The 22,353-nt window shown below is 46.2% G+C and overlaps 8 protein-coding genes across 10 annotated transcripts; 3 read left to right on the top strand and 5 right to left on the bottom strand.

The window, feature by feature from the left end:
- Positions 1-171: 171 nt before the first annotated feature.
- LOC126330058 (uncharacterized) lies at positions 172-3,676 on the bottom strand. Its single transcript, XM_049996299.1, has 2 exons — positions 3,339-3,676; positions 172-3,251 (listed from the first exon to the last, which is right to left on the bottom strand). The coding sequence occupies exons 1-2, from the start codon at positions 3,570-3,572 to the stop codon at positions 285-287; spliced, it is 3,201 nt and encodes a 1,066-aa protein (XP_049852256.1). The 5' UTR covers positions 3,573-3,676; the 3' UTR covers positions 172-284.
- Positions 3,677-4,035: 359 nt separating this feature from the next.
- On the top strand, positions 4,036-6,098 carry LOC126330062 (UBX domain-containing protein 7). The gene is made up of 5 exons (XM_049996307.1): positions 4,036-4,451; positions 4,515-4,788; positions 4,853-5,288; positions 5,350-5,527; positions 5,597-6,098. Exons 1-5 carry the CDS (start codon positions 4,112-4,114, stop codon positions 5,635-5,637), a joined length of 1,269 nt encoding a protein of 422 aa, XP_049852264.1. The 5' UTR covers positions 4,036-4,111; the 3' UTR covers positions 5,638-6,098.
- A 9-nt stretch (positions 6,099-6,107) lies between these two features.
- On the top strand, positions 6,108-8,427 carry LOC126330060 (protein DENND6B-like). Of its 2 annotated transcripts, XM_049996303.1 has the most exons (5): positions 6,108-6,473; positions 6,534-6,775; positions 6,843-6,896; positions 6,953-7,026; positions 7,088-8,427. In XM_049996303.1, exons 4-5 carry the CDS (start codon positions 6,966-6,968, stop codon positions 8,377-8,379), a joined length of 1,353 nt encoding a protein of 450 aa, XP_049852260.1. In that variant the 5' UTR covers positions 6,108-6,473; positions 6,534-6,775; positions 6,843-6,896; positions 6,953-6,965; the 3' UTR covers positions 8,380-8,427. The 2 variants fall into 2 exon arrangements, with proteins under 2 accessions (XP_049852260.1, XP_049852259.1); XM_049996302.1 differs by having other exon boundaries at positions 6,534-6,896.
- Positions 8,428-8,883: 456 nt separating this feature from the next.
- Positions 8,884-10,502, bottom strand: LOC126330061 (uncharacterized). Of its 2 annotated transcripts, XM_049996304.1 has the most exons (3): positions 10,412-10,502; positions 10,199-10,303; positions 8,884-10,128 (listed from the first exon to the last, which is right to left on the bottom strand). In XM_049996304.1, the coding sequence occupies exons 1-3, from the start codon at positions 10,433-10,435 to the stop codon at positions 8,920-8,922; spliced, it is 1,338 nt and encodes a 445-aa protein (XP_049852261.1). In that variant the 5' UTR covers positions 10,436-10,502; the 3' UTR covers positions 8,884-8,919. The 2 variants fall into 2 exon arrangements, with proteins under 2 accessions (XP_049852261.1, XP_049852262.1); XM_049996305.1 differs by lacking the exon at positions 10,412-10,502 and having other exon boundaries at positions 10,199-10,323.
- A 103-nt stretch (positions 10,503-10,605) lies between these two features.
- On the bottom strand, positions 10,606-13,146 carry LOC126330055 (trichohyalin-like). The gene is made up of 3 exons (XM_049996294.1): positions 13,000-13,146; positions 12,688-12,858; positions 10,606-12,618 (listed from the first exon to the last, which is right to left on the bottom strand). The coding sequence occupies exons 1-3, from the start codon at positions 13,117-13,119 to the stop codon at positions 10,606-10,608; spliced, it is 2,304 nt and encodes a 767-aa protein (XP_049852251.1). The 5' UTR covers positions 13,120-13,146.
- Positions 13,147-13,282: 136 nt separating this feature from the next.
- LOC126330066 (uncharacterized) lies at positions 13,283-14,497 on the bottom strand. The gene is made up of 3 exons (XM_049996311.1): positions 14,401-14,497; positions 13,871-14,249; positions 13,283-13,670 (listed from the first exon to the last, which is right to left on the bottom strand). The coding sequence occupies exons 1-3, from the start codon at positions 14,479-14,481 to the stop codon at positions 13,375-13,377; spliced, it is 756 nt and encodes a 251-aa protein (XP_049852268.1). The 5' UTR covers positions 14,482-14,497; the 3' UTR covers positions 13,283-13,374.
- A 65-nt stretch (positions 14,498-14,562) lies between these two features.
- Positions 14,563-17,001, bottom strand: LOC126330065 (putative RNA-binding protein Luc7-like 1). The gene is made up of 6 exons (XM_049996310.1): positions 16,930-17,001; positions 16,223-16,359; positions 16,114-16,145; positions 15,846-16,034; positions 15,361-15,760; positions 14,563-15,244 (listed from the first exon to the last, which is right to left on the bottom strand). Exons 2-6 carry the CDS (start codon positions 16,338-16,340, stop codon positions 15,078-15,080), a joined length of 906 nt encoding a protein of 301 aa, XP_049852267.1. The 5' UTR covers positions 16,341-16,359; positions 16,930-17,001; the 3' UTR covers positions 14,563-15,077.
- Positions 17,002-17,407: 406 nt separating this feature from the next.
- On the top strand, positions 17,408-18,968 carry LOC126330053 (50S ribosomal protein L3-like). The gene is made up of 4 exons (XM_049996293.1): positions 17,408-17,785; positions 18,001-18,078; positions 18,150-18,387; positions 18,449-18,968. Exons 1-4 carry the CDS (start codon positions 17,408-17,410, stop codon positions 18,898-18,900), a joined length of 1,146 nt encoding a protein of 381 aa, XP_049852250.1. The 3' UTR covers positions 18,901-18,968.
- Positions 18,969-22,353: the final 3,385 nt, after the last annotated feature.

The raw sequence follows: 22,353 nt of genomic DNA, 5'->3' as shown, positions 1-22,353 counted from the left end.
CCAAATTTTTTGGTTTCTAATTTTCTCGTCTGTATGCGATGGATGTCGATTGCAGCAGCTTTCACGAAACATAAGTCAGGTCAGACATTACCCGTATTCGTGTGAAATAAAACCGCATATATTTTTTGTACTAACCTTTAGAGGACTAAATACGACATTAAAAAAAAAAGCTCTTTTTCCTTGGTTTTTTTTTTGGCACTCGCCGCTCAAAAATGAGCGCCTTGTTGGTTTTCAGACACTTCTGTCATATCTTAAAGAAGAGCTGTACGACAAAAGGCATCACCTCAGAGTTCATCCTTTTGATTTGTCTCTTCTGGCGCGGTGCTGTCGTTAGGAGGCGCTTCGGTGTTGACTTTTTTTTTTGGCCTTTTGTTCAACTTGTCGATAAGACTGACGATGCGATTGCATTCTCTCATCAGCTCTTCGCTGGTCATTTCATAGTCCTCCGTGAGCGGCTTTTTGCTGATTGCCTGCTGCGAGGATTTGACAAGTTCCGACGTCGAATTGAGGAGAGAACTCGCTTCTGAAATTTCGTCGTCTGTCAAGTCGTGCACTTTGATGATTTCGTCTAGACGAATCCTGGACGCACCGAGTTTGATACCGCACTCATCGACAGTTTTTGGAAACTTCACGTGCTCGGAAATGCGGCTCTTGACAATGTTTATAAGGTTGGAGAGGTCGGATCTGTATACAGAAAACGTTTCTTTGTCTGTTTTTTCAGTGCTTTCTAGCATTTCTATGTACTCCGACGCCTTGGAGGAGAGGACCGCTCGCTCCTCTTCGGTAGAGAATTTTCGAAATTGATCATCTTCCAGGAGCTCGGAGACGCCGTACGACATGGACTCCAAGTCGCTGCGAATGTGGTCGTTTTCGCGGATGACTCGGTCTTCGTGGTCCAGCGATTCCAAGCGGGCCTGACATTCCTTGAGCTTGGCGGGAGATAGGCCGAGACGTCCTAGCTTGGTCACATTCAACTTGACGGTTTCTACGCCGTAAAAGTGCACTTCTTCTGGTTGATTTGTGGGTACGACATTTTGTGTATCGTTGGTCGCTGAAGGGTTTGACAGGTCTTCTGCGAGGGTTCCGTTGACAGGTGGCGGGGTGTCGGGGGCTTCGTCGCTGGGAGGAGAGGTCTGCGTGAATACGTCGAGGTAGGTTACGGCCGCGTTGGCTTTAGAGAGGAGCAAATGGCCGCTGCGGCTGATTTCGAAGATGAGTTTGACGGTTGACCCGATGATGGTACGTTGTGACTTGGCCAACTCGTCTACGGGGGGCCAGGAGACGAGGTAGGATTCGAGGTCCCGCGGAATTCCGTGGGGGAGGGGGGTGGCATCTGGGTAGGAGAGTTGGACGAGGAGATTGTGGGTGGTTTGGTATTTTAGGGTTTTCTTCGAGTTGAAGAAGGTGCCTTGCGCGAACAGCGCGGTGTGGTTGCCATCGAGGGCGCTAGGAGGGCTTTGTATAGCCAGTTCGTCGAGGGCGAAGCTCATACCGCGAAAGTCGAGAATGGTGGTCGCGTTGAGAAGGTCGGTACATTCGGGCGCGTTTGAGTGTTCGTCTCGCGCGAGAATTTGACACTGGGATATTTTGAAAGCTAGGTGAGATGGTTGGAGGTCGAGGGCGCGAGAAATAGCCCTTAGCGCCATGTCGGTATTGTTTGAGGCGAGATAGATTTGAGTGAGGACATACCACGGAATGGGAGAGTTGGGTTCGGTTTCGATGGCCTGATTGACGAGAAGTGCCGCGTTTTCGGATTGGTTGAGATGAAGCAGCGTGTTGGCTTTGTTGCAGATGCTTTTCAGGAAGGTGGGCTGATAGGTTAGAGCGGTGTCGAAGGACTGAATGGCTTCGGTGAAGTTGCCGATTTCATCTAGCACGACGCCGAGGTTGTTCCATGCCATGACATATTCAGGGTCGAGGCGGACGGCGATTCTGAACGACGAAATGGCGTCGTGGATTTTGCCGCTTCGGTGCTCACAAATGCCACGAAAAGTCCAGAATTCGCCGGTGAACGATGCTGAACTCAGGCGCAGGAGATCTGGGAGGATTTGCGAGCAGGCGTCGGCCTTGATGGCGTCGGTGAACTTGCTGTAGACAGAGTCGTCAGCTGCACGGGGGAGATCTTCCCAGGCAGAGCTGGAATCTTTCGACACGTTTACCTGGGTCGGCTGCGAAACGAAGGAGGCTCTTTCTAAGTTGTACTCCCTCATTCTAGATTGAGAGCTCAGCATGGCGCCGTAGAGGGCCGCGCCTAAGGCGGCCGCCTCGTTGGTGTTGAGGCGCCTTCCGGGAGAGACGGGAGCGAGGGAGTTGGCCAGCATTTCTTGGAGTTTCGGGATACGCGTGCTGGCGCCGAAAACTTCGAACGCGTGAATTCGGTCGAGCGTGAGATTTGATTTTTCTAGAACGCTTTGTATAGGAGCGATGGCTCGGTCGAGGAGGTCTTTGACGGCGTCCTCGAACTCCGCGCGAGTGATGAGGGTTTCGAAGTCGAAGTCCGGGGTGAGGCTATCGATAGAGACCTGGACAAACCTGTTAGCCGACAAGACTTCTTTGGCATGTCTTGCGTGGATTTGAAGTTTCGAGAGTGTTCGCGGTTCCTGCAACAGCTGGTCGCTGACTTTCCCCTTGAGACGGCGGAGCAGCAGCTCGATGATGCGATTGTCAAAGTCGATGCCACCAAGCTCGTCGCCGAAGTGTGCCAAAATGTTCAAATTGGGTACAAGATTTTTTGTGTTTTTCGAGCTCGCACCGAGCTGAAACTGATAGAGGGATACTTGGAGGTTGGACTCGCCGAAATCGTAGAATAAGGCATAGTAAGGCGTGTTCGACACGATGTTGAGGTCGGTGGAATACTTTATGGCCAAAGCCAAGTTTTGGTTGATAAGAGATAGGACGCCGACCTTCGCGATGACCGCGGCGTCCAAGATGGCCTGGCGCTGCGGACACGTCCAATGTGTCGGAACCACTATTACGCAGTCGATGGATAGGGCGTCGGTTTCTTCCATGACGTAATCTCTTATCTTAGATAGGATTTGAGCCACGAGCTCTTCTAGGAGCAGCGTTTGGTCTTTGACTCGATCCCCGACTCTTTTCAACTGGTCACTCTCAGGCTCCAGAACGGCGTGATTCAGCCAATGCATGTGGTATTTTTGCCTCAGCTCGCGTATCCACGTCGCATTCAAGTCCTCGGCACGTCTCCCGACGGCCAAATTCAAGTGATGGTACACTTGCTCTGGACTTTTCTCCATCTGCGATGCGACATATTAGGGTCTAAACGCTCACAGACGCATCCGTGAGGGACTCTCACGCGTCAGAAAAAAAAACCTGCTGCGTACCATTTGCAAAACAGAAGATTCGAACACTCTTCCGTGCGGCGAGTATGAGAATGCGTTAATTGTTTTCCTTTCTGACTCTCGGTTCAAAACGATGTCGGTCGATCTCGACTTTACCAAGACGACCTTGAAACTGTCGCTGCCGAAATCTATGCCAACTATCACTGCGTTTGTTTGTAGGCAGAGGCAGGACAGCACCAGCAAAAAGAGGAAAAGGTAATGCATTGACTTTCGCATGGCTGAGAACAATACAGTGGGACGGAGCAACGGGACATCAATTGCACTATTGTATGGCGATTAGCACTTCTTCTGCGTGGCTACGATTTCTTTGTCGCAACACTGAAAAAAAATGATGTGACATAAAGATTTTTTGCGCCTTTTTTTTGAGGTCCCCTTCGGTGAAACCAGTTCGCATTTTTTTCCCCGTTTAAGCGGCGTCCGCTTCCACATCGACGGTTTGTGAGTGCGCACTTTTGTCGACTCCGATGGCTGCTCGTTCACGTTATTAATTTTCGCGTGCTGAAGTGTCAAATTTTGTACCGAAAGGAAGTCTTCGATCGACGCAGCGATCAACGAAAGTCTCGCGTCCGCGACGAGTCGCCTCCTTGTTGAGGGGTGGTTGTCGTACAGTCTTTTATAAAATTAGGCAATTCTGAGGAAAAAAAATTCAACTTTAGAATCCTTTTGCGTTGAAGAATTTATTCTTTTTTTTGAGGTAAATTGCTACCCTTCCTCTGGCGCGTTTCTAGGCCTCTATTCGAGAACGACTAGCCTAGATGAAGGAGGATTTGCAGAGCTTCGTGAGCATTACTCAAGCTGATGAAGACATCGCCAGGCAATTTCTCGAGGGCGCTCAAGGTAATTTAGAAATGGCATTAGAACAATTCTTCGAAAATCCGAACAAGTATCCCACAGATTCAAAAGATAACCACGTTGATTCCGAGTACTGTCGTCCACCCATACAGCCAGTCAAGACATGTCTTCTCGACGATTCAGATTCGATAGACTACGTGGTTTCCTCTAGGCAGTTCAAGCGTGGGTCCAAACGGCGCATGGACAACAACAGAACCATCTTCGAGGCGTTTCGAGATTTTAGAAGCGAGCGAGAGTCGTTAGGTATTTCTCCTGAGAGACATTTTTGGTTGAATCGCGCATGAATATTGAACTTTTTTTTTTAAGATTCAGGTACAACTCGAAAAGGGAAGGCGAGCAACTTGGCCGAGTTGTTTCGCCCGCCGTTGGAACATCTTTTCACAGGGACGTTTGAGGAGGCCAAGAAGTATGCCGCTGGACAGCACCGGTATTTGATTGTCAATTTACAGGACCAAACGCTTTTTGATTCTCAGCTGTTGAATCGAGACACTTGGTCTAACAACGAAGTGCAGGAGCTTTTGGAGACTTCTTTCGTTCTGATGCAGATTTACGAGGGCACAAATCAGGCGTCTGATTATACGTACGTTTTGTGAAAAGAAAAAAATCACACGTTCTGCGAGTATTGATCTTTTTCTTTGACACAGTCGCTGGTACCAGGTGTCGAGACTGCCTCACATTGGGGTTTTAGACGGTCGAACAGGAGAGAGAGTGCTCTCATTGGACGGGTTCACGTCGGCTCAGAAACTGGTGATGGTGCTGCAGGAGACTTTACTGGCTTATCCGGAAGACGTCAACTATACGAAGTTGCTGAAGGAGAGAGGCAAGCAGCAGTTGGTGGAGAAGGAACCCATTTTGGTGGATAGCCCGAGTCCGGATCGACCGCCGAGTCTGTTTATTGGAGACTCGATTAAGAGTGAGCCTAAAAAGGAGACGCAGGGAAAGCAGAGGCCGAGGAAAGATTCTTACGATTCGTCGTCGTCTTCAAAGAGAAACAAGGTAGAGAAGCAGGTGGAGGTGCAGAACATGTTCGATTCGACTGAAATAGATGAGGATCCATCGCTATTGGATTGTACTTTACAGGTGCGTTGGGTGTGTTTCTAAAATTTTGAAGGGAATTTTTTCGCTTATTTTTTTTTTCCAGATAAGACTCCCAGATGGAGAACTGCTGATAAAAAAGTTCAGAAGCACAGAGAAGTTGAAGGCCGTCCATGCATTTGTTTCGAAGAGGGTATCGAAGACATCATTTTCCCTATTTACTAATTTTCCTCGGAGAGTTTTTTCGGAGCAGGAGTTGCTGACGGTGACGCTAGCTGAAGCCAGTACGTTTTTTTTTTATTGGTTTGTAATTTAAAAAAAAAAAAAAAGATTGGTAATCCGATTTTTTTCAGATTTGGTGCCAAGAGCCGTGTTGATCGTCAAGGAGACTTGAGAAGAGCCCAAATACAGCAGAAGAGCGTGTCCCGTCCGTTCGTTGTTTTTTTTTTGTCGTCAAAGGGCAAGTTAAACGGAAATTCCCCGTTTGGTTTTTACGAGTGCGATGGCCAAGAGTCAAAGTGCTGTGGTGGCATCCGAGGCCTCGGATATGAGCAAGATCGACAGAGACGTGGAGGTCTCGATCGCGAGCGACTCAAGAGAGGCGTTCCTGCGCTTCACGGAAAGACAGAAACAACTGAAGAAGCAAGAAAAGGAAAAGAAAGAGTGGCTCGCTGCGATAAGCGTCTCCGCCGAGCACGTTAAGTTGCTTGCCACCGAACTCGAATTGACCTTAGACGTCGCTGAGAACTTGTTGAAGCGGAATGGCGGTGAATTGAAAGCGGCCATTCAATCTTTCTTAGACGATATATGAAAAAAAAAAAAATAAAAAAAAACAAAAAGGATTTAGCGACAAAATCGAACCCTGTCGTCTTCCTGTGATGTCTGAGCTGCATGCCCCCACGGGGCCGTGTGATCGAGGTGCAGACTCCATCGAGAGTCTGGTCAGCCGTATTAAGGAAAACGTCTCGAGGGTTCGCGCGTCCAAGGCCGATAGGGCCGACGACGAGCGTCCCCGTCGATCCAAGGCGTTAGGTGACCGTCAACGAAAGAAGCGCGCCAAGAGGCCGGCTAAGGTGGCGGCACCACCTCCTCGAGAGGCAGAGCTGACAACAAGCGTCGGTTCAGACCCGGCAGAAAAAAGGCAACCGCGTCTTCTCAAGAAAAGACGGTACATAGATGGATTGCCGATTTACACAGAAGAGGAGTTGAGGCTCAACAACAAGGGTGGAGGTTCGTTTTTTTTGCGCATGTACACCTTCCCCGTGAGTCGTTTGCTGACCGCCTTTGAAGACACGCCCGATTGCCCGTTCGATTGCTGGTGTTGTTACTAGCTCTGGGCCCAAATTTGGTCAAAAAAGTTTTTTTTGTGCGTTGAAGGGCATTCAGGTTTGAAGCCGCTACACATTATAGCGAGTGGGCGCTGCCGTACTGTTTCATGTGCGCTGAATACCATAGCGGCGTGCTTAGACACAGAAGGTCCGAATATCTGGTTTGCTTAGCAGTTGTCAATTTTGACTTGGAGAGTGGGCAAAGTATGTATCGCACGCGCCGACGCGTAATTCTCCCTTAGAGGACGAGGATTTGTCTAATTTTATGCAGAATTGGAGTTTCTGATTCCTGAAGTGGGACTACAAGGAAGACACTTTCTACTATGTATGTATAAGAAAAATTATATCTCAAGCTACGCCCCTGCTAAGCCATTCTTGAAGCGCATTTTCGTCCATGCCTGAATGTGAAGTCAAGAAGCGAGACACCATCTATGCCTTTCGCTTTGTTGACGAATGTACGTATTTATTTTTTTTTTTTTCGGATACTGGAATTTTTTCCATCATTGACGAAAACAGACCCTGGCAATGAATCACGGTACCTGAACGCTATGGCGTTCTTCAGGCAAGAGCAGGACCAGAGCTCACCGAGGGGGTTCCAGCAAAAGAGCGTCGTCGCCGTATTCGAGTCGAAGCTGTTTGCGCTTTACAGATGGATGATGTCCATCATCGGACCCGTCTACTTTCAGTCGGGCGAGGCTGCGCTGCGCTCTGCCTACAGGGACACGTTGGAATGGCCGCCCATGGAGCGGCTCCTCGTGTCGAAGGAGGTTCAGCTCTTGGGATTTGCGCATCTGTCTCGCGTGTGTAAAAATATTTCGTACAATTTTGATTTTTGTGCAACTTTTCGTTACTTGCTCCCAAAGCTCTGGTTGCTCTGGGAGCTCGTCATGTTGGCCGAGTCGGTTTGGATTATTTCCCCGTCGCCGGACGTGTCTAGTCAGGCCGTGTTGCTGTTGGTCAGCCTGATTTCGCCGCTGGAGTACCAGGGCGACTTTCGCCCGTTCTTCACCATCAGAGATCTCAATGCCTCCTTCGAGGAGAAGCGCGGTCCGTCCGTATTCGGCGAGCTGCTCGGCGTCACCAACCCTTACTTCTTCAAGGCGTTCAGTACTTGGCCGAATCGGATCGTGCTGCGAGGAGGGTCGGACGCGCATCACTTTTGCGACAAAGACAAAATTTCTACCCAACACCAGCAGGTGTTCCCGTCGCAAACTCAATTTCTGGCCGAGATGCAAAAGATGATCAACGCGAATGCGCCGTCCGGTGTCGTTGGCAGACACATCTTGAAGCACTTCAGGTCCTACACGCAGGCATTCCTCACCCCACTCGAGATCTACCTCCAAAGAGCCGTGCTCCCGAACCCGAAGGAACTGCGTCTATTCAGGACTCTCCCGACGCCGAGAGACCTGCAGAGGAGCGAGCTGCTGAATTTCCTGAAGTTGAACCTGAAGTTCCCCTCCGACCGAGTTCACTTCTACAACAAGTTCACACACACGTTTACGTTCCTCAGATGGTATTACCGACGCGTGGTCTCGGCGAGGGAGGAGCTCAAGCGCAGATACCTTGACCTGCTGAACTCCGTGTCCGTCGCCCTGCTCTTCGAGGGCAAAAGCGAGGTCGAAGTCATCGATCTCTATCTCGAAGCCAAGTCCCAGCTGAGGAACGAAGGACAAAAGCTCGGCAAGGCCATCTCGGAAAGACTCGGCACCCTGGTCGCCGATATGCTCTCACACATATCCGAAGACCTGGAACAGGGCACCTGCCACAAGGAACAAGCTGTTGTGTCCAACAACTCTGAAATTTACTAGGTCACCCCCTCAAAAAAAAAAATAAAATCCACCCCCCTCCCCCCTGCATATACGTTTCACTAGCTTGCATGTTTTATGATTTCGGACGAGGAATCGATCTAATGACGCGCGCGGCATAAAAACCCGGCAAACGGAAGGGAGCCGGCCAAGATCTATCTCCCAGAGTCTTCATCCGCGTTGTTCCAGGCGTCCGAGCTTTCCCCGGACTTGTTGGCATAGGGGGTGTTCCATAGGAAGAAATTGTTTCCCGCAGACGGAAGATCTATTCGGCGTCTAGAGCCGGACTTGGGCAAATGCCTCATAGGCGCCAGGGACTGACAAAAAATACACTGAATGTTCACATCTGTCTTAGCAGGCAAAAACGCGAGGGTCCGATTAGAGCATACGCAATCTGTAGCAGACAGAGCCATGAAGCTTGGGGCAGAACGCAGTACACTGTGCCAATAATGGAAAAAAAAAAACCAGATGTGTACACTATAGTGCCTATTATTAGGTATGGCGTTGTGTGTGTGATGTCATAACGGGTCTTGCAAAACACAATTACTTTATTCTTAGTCTAGCGCTTTTTTGCTCTTCTAATGGGATCTCCAAGATAGAGGCGATTATTTGGTAGATATCCAATACTGACGCTTTTTCTATCTTCATCTTTTTGAAAGCGGGTCCAGTGGCTATTAAAACACCTTGCATATTTTTAGATTCGATGTCCCACCCGTGACTTTGCGCGAGGTTTTTTTCCTGGTGTCTCCAATTACTGACGGTGAAGACGTATCCCGTGTCAGCAACCAAGTACACGGGAGAAATTCTGCGAGAAGTGCGATAGTGCCACTTTTCGAAAGAGAGTTCGATGCGCACGTGCTCAATTTTCAGTAATCGAACTTTGTTCATGGCCTCTTCAGTCTTCGGCCACACGGCGAGCTTCGAGGCCGACCCGTTTCTCTGGAGCTCCGGAATTTCGTAGAGCGAGAGGTCCAACTCGAGGTCGAGGTAAATCCAGTTCGAAGTCACCTCGAAGCCGTGACTGCTCACAATCATCAAGTGAATGTTGTACCGTAGACTTCTTTCTCGAATTCCTTCATACAAATCGCCGAGGTGAGCATCGAGAGACCTCACAGCCCTCTTCAACAGGTCGTTTTCTTCGCCGAACACGCGGCCTATCTCCTCGAGCGACCCGAAGCTGACGGCGATGAACTCAGGGCGGTCCAGGGCAGACATGTCCAGCCAGTTGAGTACCTGCTTGACCTGGTCGCCCTCCAGCGAGGAGGACTCGCACTTCAAGAGGCGAGTCGACTCCTCGTAGCTGGCGTCGCATCCCGGCCAGCCGCAGCACGCCGAGACTCTATTGTGACGGGCGACCAAGTCCCAAAAAAACTCTCCGTCGTACCAAAATTTTTCTTTGTTTTCGACAAAAGACCAAAATTCCTTTGTCTTTGAATCGTAAAACGTGTTCCCCACGACGCCGTGCGCCTCCGGGTACAAGCCCGTCACAGCCGACACCAAGTTCGGCCACGTCTCAGGCGGAAACAGAGGTGGAAGCACCCTCGCGATCCCGTCCCTGCATATCCTGTCCAGGCTGGGATGGACGTAGAGCGGATTGCTCAAGAAGTCCCACCGAAACCCGTCTATCGACACCAAAACAACCACCGTGTCCTTGTGGTACGGTAGTGCGAAACTCGTAATCATGAACGCCGTCACTAGAAAAATCAACGCCCCCGCCAGCGACAAACTTGCCAGGACCTTCTTCGAATACCTCTTTCGGACAGAGAAGTCAATAATCGGTTTCTTGTGTATCAGCTATTGCGTGGTACATCTTTTTCTGTACCTTTTTGTGGCTCGTACGAGCCACCTCCGGCGCCCCTGAGTCCTCTGAATTCCAAACGGCCGCCAGCTCAACCGCGTTCTCCGGACGAAAGTCGTATCCGCCGTCCTTTGACGTGCGAGACATAGTCCGACCCGTTCGAAACGCACAGAGAAGAACAAAAAAATATTAATCAAACGAAAACCCAACACGCCCGAGCCGCGCTCTGCAACCTGCCTTTAACTTATCTGCGTCGCACATCAGGTAGGGCAGTCATTGGAGGACACACGGCTGCCCCAAAATCAGCGACACTATCAAACTCTCAAATTGCTCTGAGAAATTACAAATGGTTTTTTTTATATAAAAAATATTTCGTGCACGTCAATCTTGTCGAACTTTTTGTTGCACGCAGGACACTTGCGACTCCTCGCTTAATGCACTTCTCTTCTATACACTTTCCGCAAAAAGCATATCTGTCTCGCGTGTGTACACGTCATAAGAATAGAGTCCGCCGCGCGCTCTCTCGAACAAAGCGTACAGTTGTACGTTCGCTGATAGAACGCAAGCAAAGAACCGTCTTTGCTCTGACTCTCTTTTGTGCCTCCCTTTGATGACTTCAGATGCGCCACTCGACGCTTCAAAACTTCAAGCTCTTCCATCAGTCTAAATCGATTGCTCTTCTCCGCCTCCAATTTCGTTTTGGCCTCAATCGCTTGCGATCGATACGATTTCAGCTCTTCCTCCATCTTCTCAATCTTGTTCTTGCAAATAGATATCGTCGCCACGTAGTGCGTCTCGACGCTCTGGTGCCTCTCGTTCAGCTCCCTCAACTTCAGACATTCGCGATTCTGCTCCTCTAGCTCCTTGTCCAGCTGCCTGTTCTGCTCCGTCTCGTCTTGCAGCAACGCCCTCAAATGCCCGACTTTGGCCGTCAGCGTCGCCTGCTCCTCCAGCTTCATCGAGTCCTCCTTCTTCTTCTGACAAACCGCTGTCCGTAGACTCAATATCTCACTCCGGTATTCGTCCAGCATTCCGTCCTTCTCGCGCAGCTGCACCTGCATCTTCTCCAACGAATCCGTGCTCGCCTGCAGCTCACTCGTGTAATAGTTGTCAATCGCGCTGCTCAACGACTCGACCTCCTTCCTCTGCTCCTCGTTCTGCCTCCTCAACTCGTCTCTCTCGCGCGTGACCTCGTCTAAACTCGCCTGCAGCTCAATCACCTTCGACACATCCCCATCAAACTCCTCCAGCCTCTTCAACTTCGACTCCGACATCGACAACGCCGACCTCAACCCACTAATCTCCACCTGCACGTCTCCCGACAGCTGCGACAACGCCTCCGCGAGCTTCTTCTTCAACACCTGAACTTCACCCTTGTATCGCGCCACCTCCGCCTGCTTCCCTTGCACCTTCTTCTTCATAAACGACAGGTCGTCCTTAACGCTATCTATCGCCCCCTTCAACTGTTGGTACTTGTTCTTCGCCTGATCCCTATCCTGCTCCATATTCTTCAACTTCTCGGTCATCCGATCCAACAAGTGCTGCAACTTCCGATTCTGATCCCGATACTCTCTAACCAAATTCTCTATACTAAACCGATGATTCGCTCGAATCTGAGACAACTCCTCAAACAACTCCTGAATCTTCTTTTTCTGCGCCTCATTCTCAGACTCTATCAAACGATTCCTCTCAATAAACCCCCCACTCCCCCCAAACTCGTCAAATATGTGTCCATCTTCCATCCCCGCACCCCCAGGCGCGCCCCCAGCCATCTGGCTAATCAACTCCACCTTCTCTGACCTCAACCTCTCTATCTCCTCTAGACGAGACTTCGCCAAAACCTCCAAATCACCAATCCTCTCGCTCTCTCTCACCCTGTCACCCTCGCTCGACAACCCCCTCTCCCTCTCGTCAAAGGCCCCATCCTCCACCGATCCAACGACGCTCTGGGACAATCCACCGTCCCCCCTCTTCTCCTCCAACTGCAAAACTCTCAACTCCAACCTCGCCAACGTCCTCTGGCGCGTCACCTCCTTCCACTTCAACTCCATGTTCTCCTCCTCTATCAGCCTGTACTCAATCCTGTCCGCCTCCATCTTCTCCTTCAACTTCAACCTCTCCTGACTCCCCTCCCACTCCCTCTTCAACAACTCCTCGTGCTTCCTCCTCAGCTCCGACAACTCCTCCTTCAACTCACCCCCCTCACCACACTCCCGACCCCCCCCCCTCTCGCAAGACGACGCCACCGCAGACACCAACCTCAACATGCCCTCCCTCACCCCAGACACGCCAGGCAACGTCTCCAACCCCTCGCCACCCAAACAACCATCCGCAGACTCAAACAACCTCGCAAACACCTCGCATATCCACGAACCCTTCAACGACTCGGGCACCTCCACCTCCCCCGGCAGCCGCTCTGACAGCAACCGTACGTCCGTGAAAAACTTCAAAACAAACTCAGCCAGACTCTTCCCTTACACACAAAACCGTCATACAAAAATACTCACACACACCTTGTCTAAAAAAACGCCCATGCTCGCCACCTTCTTCTCTGCCACCACTCTCGCCTCTCTTAGCTCAGCCATCTGTCTCTTCGAACACTCAACATTCTTCTCAAGGACTTGCAAGTGCAAAAATAACTCTCTGTTCTGTATCAACAACGTCCGTTTGTCTACTTCCTCTATCTGTCACAAACAACACGCATTTCCCCACCCCCACACACAAAAAAATAAGTCAGCCATTACCACGCCCTTATTCAACATGCCCACCGTCCTAAATGCATCCCAGCCAACTCTCGACCCATACAGGTCTACTCCGGCACGTACTTCTCCAAAATACCCCTTGAAAAATTCGTCATACTTGGCACGTTTCAGCATGCACGTCTCAGGGCTTTCACCTCGACTGGGTGCCAAATGTTTCTTCATCTCCGCTTCCACCATCTCCATGCAGCCGTGAGTGCGTTTGCTTAAATAAAAGGAGGGAGTTCGTGGACACTGTCCAACTTTCAAAAATCACATGCGACTGAAAATAATATAGTAAGGCCTAATTTTTACATGCACAAATAAAAAATAATTTTTGCAATGCCAAAAGGAGGATATGGAAACCTAATTCCCGACTCTACGAAAAAATCATTTTATTGATATGGTCCTACAAAAGAGGAAGGAATAACAATTCATTAAAAAATATGAAAAAAGGAAACTCTATTCACGTGGCTTTTCATCTTCGTCTTTCTCAGCATCACCAGTCATATCGGTAGTCCAAAGGGTAAGATTGTCTCTGAGAAGCTGCATTATCACAGTAGAGTCCTTGTAGCTGTCTTCCGACAAACTATCCAAGTCCGCCATGGCATCTTCAAAGGCTTTCCTGGCAATGAAACATGCCTTGTCTGAGTCCCCGATGATCTCATAGTAGTAAACTGAATAGTTCAACGCTAACCCCAGACGGATAGGATGAGTGGGAAGAAACTCCTTTGCTATGTCCGTAGCGCACTGATATGCTACACACATGAATATACACATCCCCAGTTTGATCAAAAAAAGTCAATATATTGCATATAGGATATAATTTGTGCCCACCAGCTTTCCCTGGGTGAAAATCAAGAGTAGACTGACGCAGCAAAACGTGACTCGAGCTCAAAATCGAGACAATGAAAACCGCCACCTGTCAATTTCAAACCATATATTATCACACACATACCCTCACCGGCACTGCTGACCACATCAGCACGGTCCTTATCGTTGGGCGATTTAATCTCCGCAAGATAACGGAAATAGTCGCCGCACATCTTTTTAAAGAAAACATTCGATTCCCTAGATACGGAGTAAGGAACTATGTGCTTATTGAGCACCTCAAGAACGTCATAGCAAATACTCTCAAGCTCCTTCTCTATTTTTTTCCGATAATCCCTCACAATCTTAACATGTTCTTCGCTACCCTTCAATAGATCTCTTTGTTCAATACCAGACACCATACGCCAGCTGGAACGACGAGCACCGACTACATTTTTGTACGCAACCGAAAAAAGATTTCGCTCTTCAACAGTCAAATCGACCTCCATAGCGGCCACGGCTTTCATCTACATTTTTATTGAATGCAAAAAACAGTGTAAATATGAGTAGCCTCTGGAGTAGCAGCAGTCTTAATAAAGAAAATTAATGAAAGCGGGGTAAAACATCAAGACATCGACCAGGCTATATGAATTTCTTTCTCAGTTAAGCTATACATACAGCCTCAGCCATCTCATCGAACCGTTCTGCCTGTTCGGCGATCTTAGCCAAATAGATGTTGTTCTCACGACTATTAGTCATTTTTTGCGGTGCAGAAGTTTATGAAAAGAAAAAACTACAAAAATGCTCATGACTTTTTTTGGTCACACAAAAATAGCTGTATTCAATATCGGTGCCTTTACTCGATAAGATTTAATTTGCTAACGTATGTCGGATGCATGGTGATTCAATCAGCGATCAGTCTCAACGCATCCAATGGGAGATTTGCTACAAACAATTTTTTTATCGCGTATACCACCACCTATTCGAACATTGGTGAATAGCTGCACGCTCGTGCATGCATCTAGCTCAGACTAGACTTTCTTTTGCAGAAAAAAGTGAAGAAGTCAAATCGGTACACATACACGCATATGTAAGCATCCTGTTGTGATTTTTTTTCTCCCTTCTCGAGCTTAAAAATTTGCCAAAAAGGATCCGATAATATTTATCAACCATGATATGATTCTTCTTTTACCTTACGCTTGTATTCCTGGGGAAGGAATACCTCAATATCGCGCAATAAGGATGCATTTTTTGTCGCTATTTTTTAGTAGATAATTGCCTCTCTCTGGGGGAAAAGAGAAAGGGACTGCAGCCACCTAGAGCCAATGGAAACAATAAATCATGTGAAGCCTGCGCTAATAATCGTACCTGCTTCTGTAATCTTTGGAGTCTCCACGATATCTTCTGTCATCATAATCACGTTTTTCGTAACGGCTACGAAACCTTTCTTTTTTTCTATACCGATCACGATCATAATCTCTTTCTCGTTCGTAGTATGGTCGACTACCTCTTCCGTATGACTCTAAAAAAAAAAAATCAGTAAAGCAGCAGATAAAAGCGCGTACATATCATCAAATCAATCCCAATTTGTCAGAGTACGTGCGAAGATAACGCAATAAAAAAAATATTAATAATTACCTTGTAAATCTGGAATTTCTGTTTCATATTCTTTGGCACGGACTCTATTACGGTCTCTCTTCTCTAGACTCGTCAATTTTTCTCTGATCTCAGCATACCCCATATGCAGTTTTCCAACGAAATGGTCTTCGAGCCTTTTTGTCTCTTTTGCAGACAGTAATGAGCCACATACTTCACAAGCGCGTAACACTTGATATTGAGGCGAACCACCAAGTTGTGCGATAATTTTTCCAGCCTCATCCGTAGGCTCCAGCTGCGCTCTAGCTTGTCCACGTTTAGCCCTCAGTGCTTTCAACTCCTCATGTACAGCATTAGCCTCATCAAGCGACCCTTCTTCTAGCAAACTTTCATGCTTCTTTTGCAGCTCTTTAATTTCTCTTTCGTAGGGATTACTTTCTAGCTAGAATATAAATGTTGTGTAAGTCTCTCATAAAAAAATGTCTGTTCATTTTGCTTGCTTTTTCTTAAGGAAAGAGCCCACGCACTTTATCTCTCTCTGTCTCGTCGACTCGACGCTGTGCGTTTTGAATACGCCGATCACACTCCGCAATAATAGACCGTAGTTTCCGCTCTAAAATGTCTTCATATCCATAATCCTCTTTTTTCGAAGCTTCCTCATAGGCAATACGGGCTGGAATGGAATGGACGTTCTTGCACACCCCTATCTCGGCTTTCTATGGTTAAGGGAAATTTAGTAAGAATTTGGTCGTTGCCGGGAGGGAGAGAATATAAAGCGTGTATTTTTTTTCATACGGTTTTTTGAAGAACTTCATATGGGCAAGTTCCTATATCGGTTAACGTGCGTCAGTAACATGTATATGTGCCACTGAATGTTGCTCAATAAAATAGTGTTGCAACATACCAGCCAGGAAATATCTACAGTTTTTTGGATCAGTGAAAGAAGTAGAATCATGTTCGGTCAGTTCATCGCGATTAGCACCCATCAACTCATCCAACTGCTTTCTGAAGAGGTCCACCATTCTCTTTTAAAATCTCTGCCTTTAGTGAAAGGAGATGAAATAAATACTAGTAAAAAAAATGATCATTACAAATTGTGAGTGTTCAAATTAAAAATTTGAGAGCCCATATAAAGTCTCCCCTTTTGAACAACTGGTGATATAAATAGTGTTGATTTTAACCTTGTTCAGAAGTGAGCTTACTTGAAAAGAAACATCTCTATGGTTCCTTTTAGTTTTCTATAAAAAAACACAGCTATATATCACCTGAGAATAGTGTTCGGAGAAATATATACATACATATAACACACATATCAGCAGTTTTTTTTGTTCGTGGTTTTTTAGAAAATATTGAACATCATACTCAAAAAGTGAGAGGGACTTTTTTTGCCGCATCCTCTATGATTTCCTCTTTCAATTCAATGGACTTTTCGTACGCCGACATGGCATCTGCTCAACCTCAATTTACCTGGACGTAGGTGAAAACTTAAATGAGAGCCTAGTTGAATTGTTGCCGAGAGAAATTCATTGTGCCGACGAGGAAGAGATAGCATGTCGATTACATGCCAAAAGTCCCGGCAAACAGAAAGCAGAATGCACCATACATACGAACCTCTCTTTTTTGATTGCAGCTCCAAAGAGATTAAGTTGCGTTCATTATGCAGACTCTGTGAGAGAGATGAAATAGAGTATTTTTGCATCTGATTTTTCGTACAAATTTTGTTCGAACTTGATGGAAACAAAAAAAAGAATATAAAAAATAGCCATGAGAGCCGTGAATGGCTCGGAGAACTGTTCAGGAATCCGGGTGCGATGCAGTATTTTTCCTGGTCGGGGAGGTCAAAATGCATGGAGAAAAAAAAGTCGGTTTCGTGCCGGCCCTGAATACAAGAACATTGTCATATGATATGAACTGACAGGCCACAAAACTGTGGTGTGATCAAAAATCGGCACTTTTTTTTTTTTTAGGTACTCTGCATTGTGTAAGACACATAGGGGCTTTGACAACTTCGGTATTTTTTTTTCTTATCGGATTTGATCTTATCAGTTTTTGTACCTCTTATTGTTTTTTTTTGGCTCAGAGTCAACATATGCCTTTATTACCGTTCGCGTGCGGCCTCGTCTCGCGAATTAAAGGCACCGCGCCCACTCGATACAGAAAAGATGGCAGTTCGTTCGGGCCTGATCGAATGTTCGTACAATCCACATTCGATCTAGAAAAATGGATCAATCGCCTTAGCTATACCCAGCAACAGCTCGAGGAGCTTAATCAGAAAGGCCTGTTGAGAAAGATGCTGAAAGAGGGTGTCAAAGGTGTAAATTATCAGTGGTATGACGAAAAAACAGGATGGACACGTGGCGAGTCTAAGCGCACAGGTGTCCTAGCGGTCAAAGTGGGCATGAAAATGGAAAAGGATTGGTGGGGCACGGCGCATCCAGTAACATTGCTACAGTTATTAGATAACGTTGTATGTATTTTCAAGAAACGCAAATATGTATCGCTTACTCAATGAAAAAAAAAATCATTTCCAAATGACCGTGAGACTTTTGGCAAGCAACAAAGAAGGAAACAAAACATGACCGAGAAGATTAACAGAGCATGTTTGTATCCAGTCATGATTGCGCGTGCAGTCTACCATTTTTTTCGTTCGTATCTGCTTACTGACACAGATTTCTTGTCCAGGTTGTACAAGTAAAAAGGAAGGAGACAGACAATTACTATGCGCTCCAAATTGGTGCGGGTCTTGCCAAACTCAATAGGGTAGGGCTTGCTGCAAAAATATCACATCTCTATAGCTATTAATTAGAACTCACCAGTTCTTTGATAATTAGACGAAAAAACCCTTGATGGGTCATTTCGCCAAAGCAGATGTCCCTCCAAAACAAGTTCTGAGAGAATTTCGCGTAACCCCTGATGCCATTATTGACCCAGGAACGCCCATCTATGCAGAACATTTCAAGGCCGGGCAATTTGTAGACGTTCGCGGCCGTACAAAAGGAAAAGGCTTTGCTGGCGCAATGAAACGACATGGCTTCTCAGGAGGTTATGCGAGTCATGGACAATCAATAAGTAAGTACGTTGGTTTTTTTTCGCTTAACAAAAACCTTTTTTGACACATTTATCTATTTAGCGCATCGTTCACTTGGATCCACGGGACAGAACCAAGACCCAGGTCGTGTCTTCAAGGGAAAGGCTATGCCTGGTCACATGGGTAATAGAAAACGTGTGGTCTACAACCTACGCCTACTCAAAATCAACACGGAAGATCAAATTCTCTATGTAATAGGCTCTGTTCCAGGTCCCAAAAAGGGCTGGGTTGAGGTTGTTGATGCGCGATTTAAAACGCATGCTAGAGCGCCCCCTTTTCCTACATATATTCCAAATCCTGAATCGACCGAGAAAAAGCCTCGATTTTTGCATTGGAGATTCGCGGACCCATTCAAGACGATTAGAGAAATTGACTGGGATGTAAAAACAGCGGAGGCAATAGCTGCACTGAAGGCTGCACAGACAGCTGGTGACGCTGAAGATGGAACGACGGTTGCTGATGGAATCGGAGACGACGATCTTATGAAGGAATAAAGCGTCTGAAAAAATTTTTTTTCAATAATTCGGCCATCTGAAATTTATTTATAATAAAGTTTCAGAATTTTGTGCATATACGCAGATTTATTTTTGACAAAACTCGTCAATGCAATGTATTTACCCTCATGCCCAACTCTCGTTCCATGAGCACATGAACATCCTGTAATGCCGCCTCGGGCATAAAGGGTCCTTTGGAAAAAAAAATTAGTTTGCGAACGCGAGCAAATATTTAACTAAAGAAAACTTACCATCCAGATAATCTTTCAATTCAATCTCCAAGTCTTTTTTTGTGATAGACTCTAGTCCAGAAAATTCACTTTTTAAGACTGGCAAACGTCGAAAACTAGATAAAATTCTTTCTTCCATTTTGAGCCTGATAGGCATATGCGAACCAAACACATTTGTGATAATCGTATTTTTTATATGCTCGTGACATTTGAAATTCTAATCAATTTTCGCAACAGAGAGGGGTAAGAATAAGACTTACGCAAAATGCAGAATTTGACGTATTTTCATACTGATTTTTCAAGTTGCTGAACCGGGTGTAAAACAGTCTCATCTTTCAGTTTGAGTCGAAGTTTGGTCTCTAGAGTTTTTACAGCTGCCAACTCTTCCTGCGAAGAAATGTCAGAATTGAACATCACCAGCGCAATCGACTGCATGAACGGACCATGATCACGCGACAACGGGGTGTGCGATATAATCACACTCTGGGGGTAGTGGCGTCGTCAAAATGAATGAGCTTTTCTCATCCACACAAACACGCAAATTTTTTTTTATCGCTCTTCTTGTGACCTCACATTATCTATTTAAAATCCAATTTTATTGGTGCCAAACCGATGAGCACATTTTAACCACACACAAGCTAATGGCGGTTTCACCAGTCTCTGCTTTATTGCATTCTAGGAATGGCTTTACAAAAGAGGCCGGTGGCGGCGGAAGATTCCTATGATCAAGAAAACGTCTGTTTTCGAGTCAACACATATACCAACTTTTCACAGATTGCATCACTTTTTATACAATAGTTACTTGTTGTAAAGGCGAGATTCAACATGTACTAGAAATGGCCGCTGAACGTATTCTTCTCACCTTTCAATACGTATTCTTTACTAGATCAGAAAAAAGGATGAAGCGGCGTCATCGATGGATGCACGTTTTACAATTTTTTAAAAAGGATTCAGATAGATTTTTTCAGTTCGTCCTATTTTCTCTTTTTTAGAATTGCATAGTTCTGACCTATCGGTCTATGCTATACGACACGGCTCCTATGAACGCTATCCATCTTGTAGCATCAAGAGATGATATCATGCGCGTCTTTAGAACTTTACGATCTCCATTAACTATCGAGGAAATCGTTGAATCTTTGTATGTTTGACAGGTTTTTGTATACTTAAGGTTTTAAACAAGCTGACAGCACTCTTGACAAAGGCGATGGACGAAAGGTGTCGAGAAGGTGATAAAAGAATTGGTCATCGAGCGCGTACTCAGATCGTACCAGTTCACAGATGATCGACAAAATCTCACCGTTTACTTTTTTGCCTCTTGCGATATGGCATCTAATTGCACTTTTGACTCTAATTTTGAGGATTTATTGGAAAGCCCTGAGTTATTTAGTGCAGACGCTCTAGAACGTCTCTATAACTGCATAGCCAGCAAAGGATTTAAGAGTCTTGGAGATATCTCACCTTTCCTCGTGGAGACAGACCCATTACTTAGAGAAGAAATAAAAAATAGAAGACAATACAAGTATCAACGTGTTGCCAAACTTTGGGAATTGAACACCCGTCAAGAAACGCTCAAAAAGGTCTTACCTGCAAGTATCGATAAGGAAAATGCTTCTAAACGTTGCTTTAAATCTGCTGTCGAAGAAGCCCAATTTTTGGATCAAGCTCGCCGGAATCAGTTAAGATTGTACAGCGAAATTAAAAATCTTGTGCGTGTTCTTGCTGGCATCATAGCAGAAAAAAGACAATGCTCTATATCAGACGTTTTTCAAGAGTTGGATGTTTAAAGAGATGGGGTCTATTCTTCGTGATTGCGCTGCGCTCAAGTTGTAAAGAAAAATTCCGCTGTTTTGAGGAAATTGGGTTCCGGCGTGACTTTTATTTTTCGCATAAAATTCAAGCTAGAGAATTTTTGCAATGGCGTACAAAAGCGTTTTTGGACCTCTAAGAGTAGTTCGATAATTTATGAATTTTCCTGCTAGAATTGTATGCAGAATTCTCGTTTTTGCCTTGATCAGCACGTTTGTTTCGTGTCGCATATCCTTGAACTTTACCTTTGACGTCAAATCTCAGGTTGCATTGTCTTTAATTTTCCTCACGTCATTTTTGAACCTCACTCGCATTCTGTACTTTTGAAGGTGCGAGGAAACTTGCTCTCTTGTTAGGCCAGGGACGTTCATCACCTTATGAATTAGCGATGGAACTGGCCTTGAAGACAGGGTGACTGCTTTTTGAAATACGGCCTCTAATTCTCGAGTCCAAATAATACGATTGTGTATCGTTTGAATCAATACAGTTGGCATGTTCGAATCTTCTTTTTGGTCCTCAATACTTGGAAAAATGGATTTATCGGCGAATAGCGACACCTCTTTCTTCGACATCATATTAACGTCAATTATTATCAAAATAACGCTGTAATCAGATAGAAAATGATCTGATTTTTTTCGGACTGGACTTTTAGCAAGTGCATCGAGCGTGGGTATGACATACGCATAGCAGCTCTAAGAAAATAGCACAATAGAAAAGCCCCAGTTCAATGAGCAAGTTATGTCGCAGTGACCGATCGAGCCGCACGTACAAGGTTGTACCAATTTTTTTAACGTAGTTAGAATAATCTTTCCAAGACACTGAAATGCCGTCATTTGCATAAATTTTACGGCTGTGTCACTTTCCCGCGTTGATAGCGTATAGATGATGGCTCGTGCTTGGCGTCTGGTATTCACATCGAGCACAGTTCGTGTCTACCGCGAGCTCTTTGATGCGTAGAGCGACCTGAAGTCAGGCTCTGAAAAGGAGCACTTGTGTTGGAGTGCGCAGATAGAGCTGCGGAGTCTGGTCTGCGACAAAAAGTGGGCCGATTGTTTATAACGATCAAAAAATTTTTTGAAATGCTACGAGTGGGAGGATCTCTTTGTACATTGATAATTGTGTTTTTTTTTGGAGCGTCTGATGGTGTAGACACCTGTGCATTGGGTCGTCGGGTGCTCGGAAGATGCCAGTTTTTGGTGTGCAAGTGCACAGTTTCATAGTGTGGAGAGAGATCAGGGAGGGAGGTCGCGGCGCTCGAGCATTTGTGACAGGGCAGCTCTAGGGGGAAACGCCTTCAGTTTAGGAGCGAGAGGCACTAATTTTTTTTTTACGTGGTAAATTCTTATTCGTTTTCATTATTACAAAATGTGTGCTTTTGCTTGCGATATCGAGTCAACATCTTAGTTACCTTGTTGAG

This window comes from Schistocerca gregaria, unplaced genomic scaffold (assembly GCF_023897955.1).
Source record: "Schistocerca gregaria isolate iqSchGreg1 unplaced genomic scaffold, iqSchGreg1.2 ptg001247l, whole genome shotgun sequence".
Lineage (NCBI taxonomy): Eukaryota > Metazoa > Arthropoda > Insecta > Orthoptera > Acrididae > Schistocerca > Schistocerca gregaria.
Note: the sequence above shows the minus strand (reverse complement) of the source record. Positions and strands in the feature narration are given on the sequence as shown.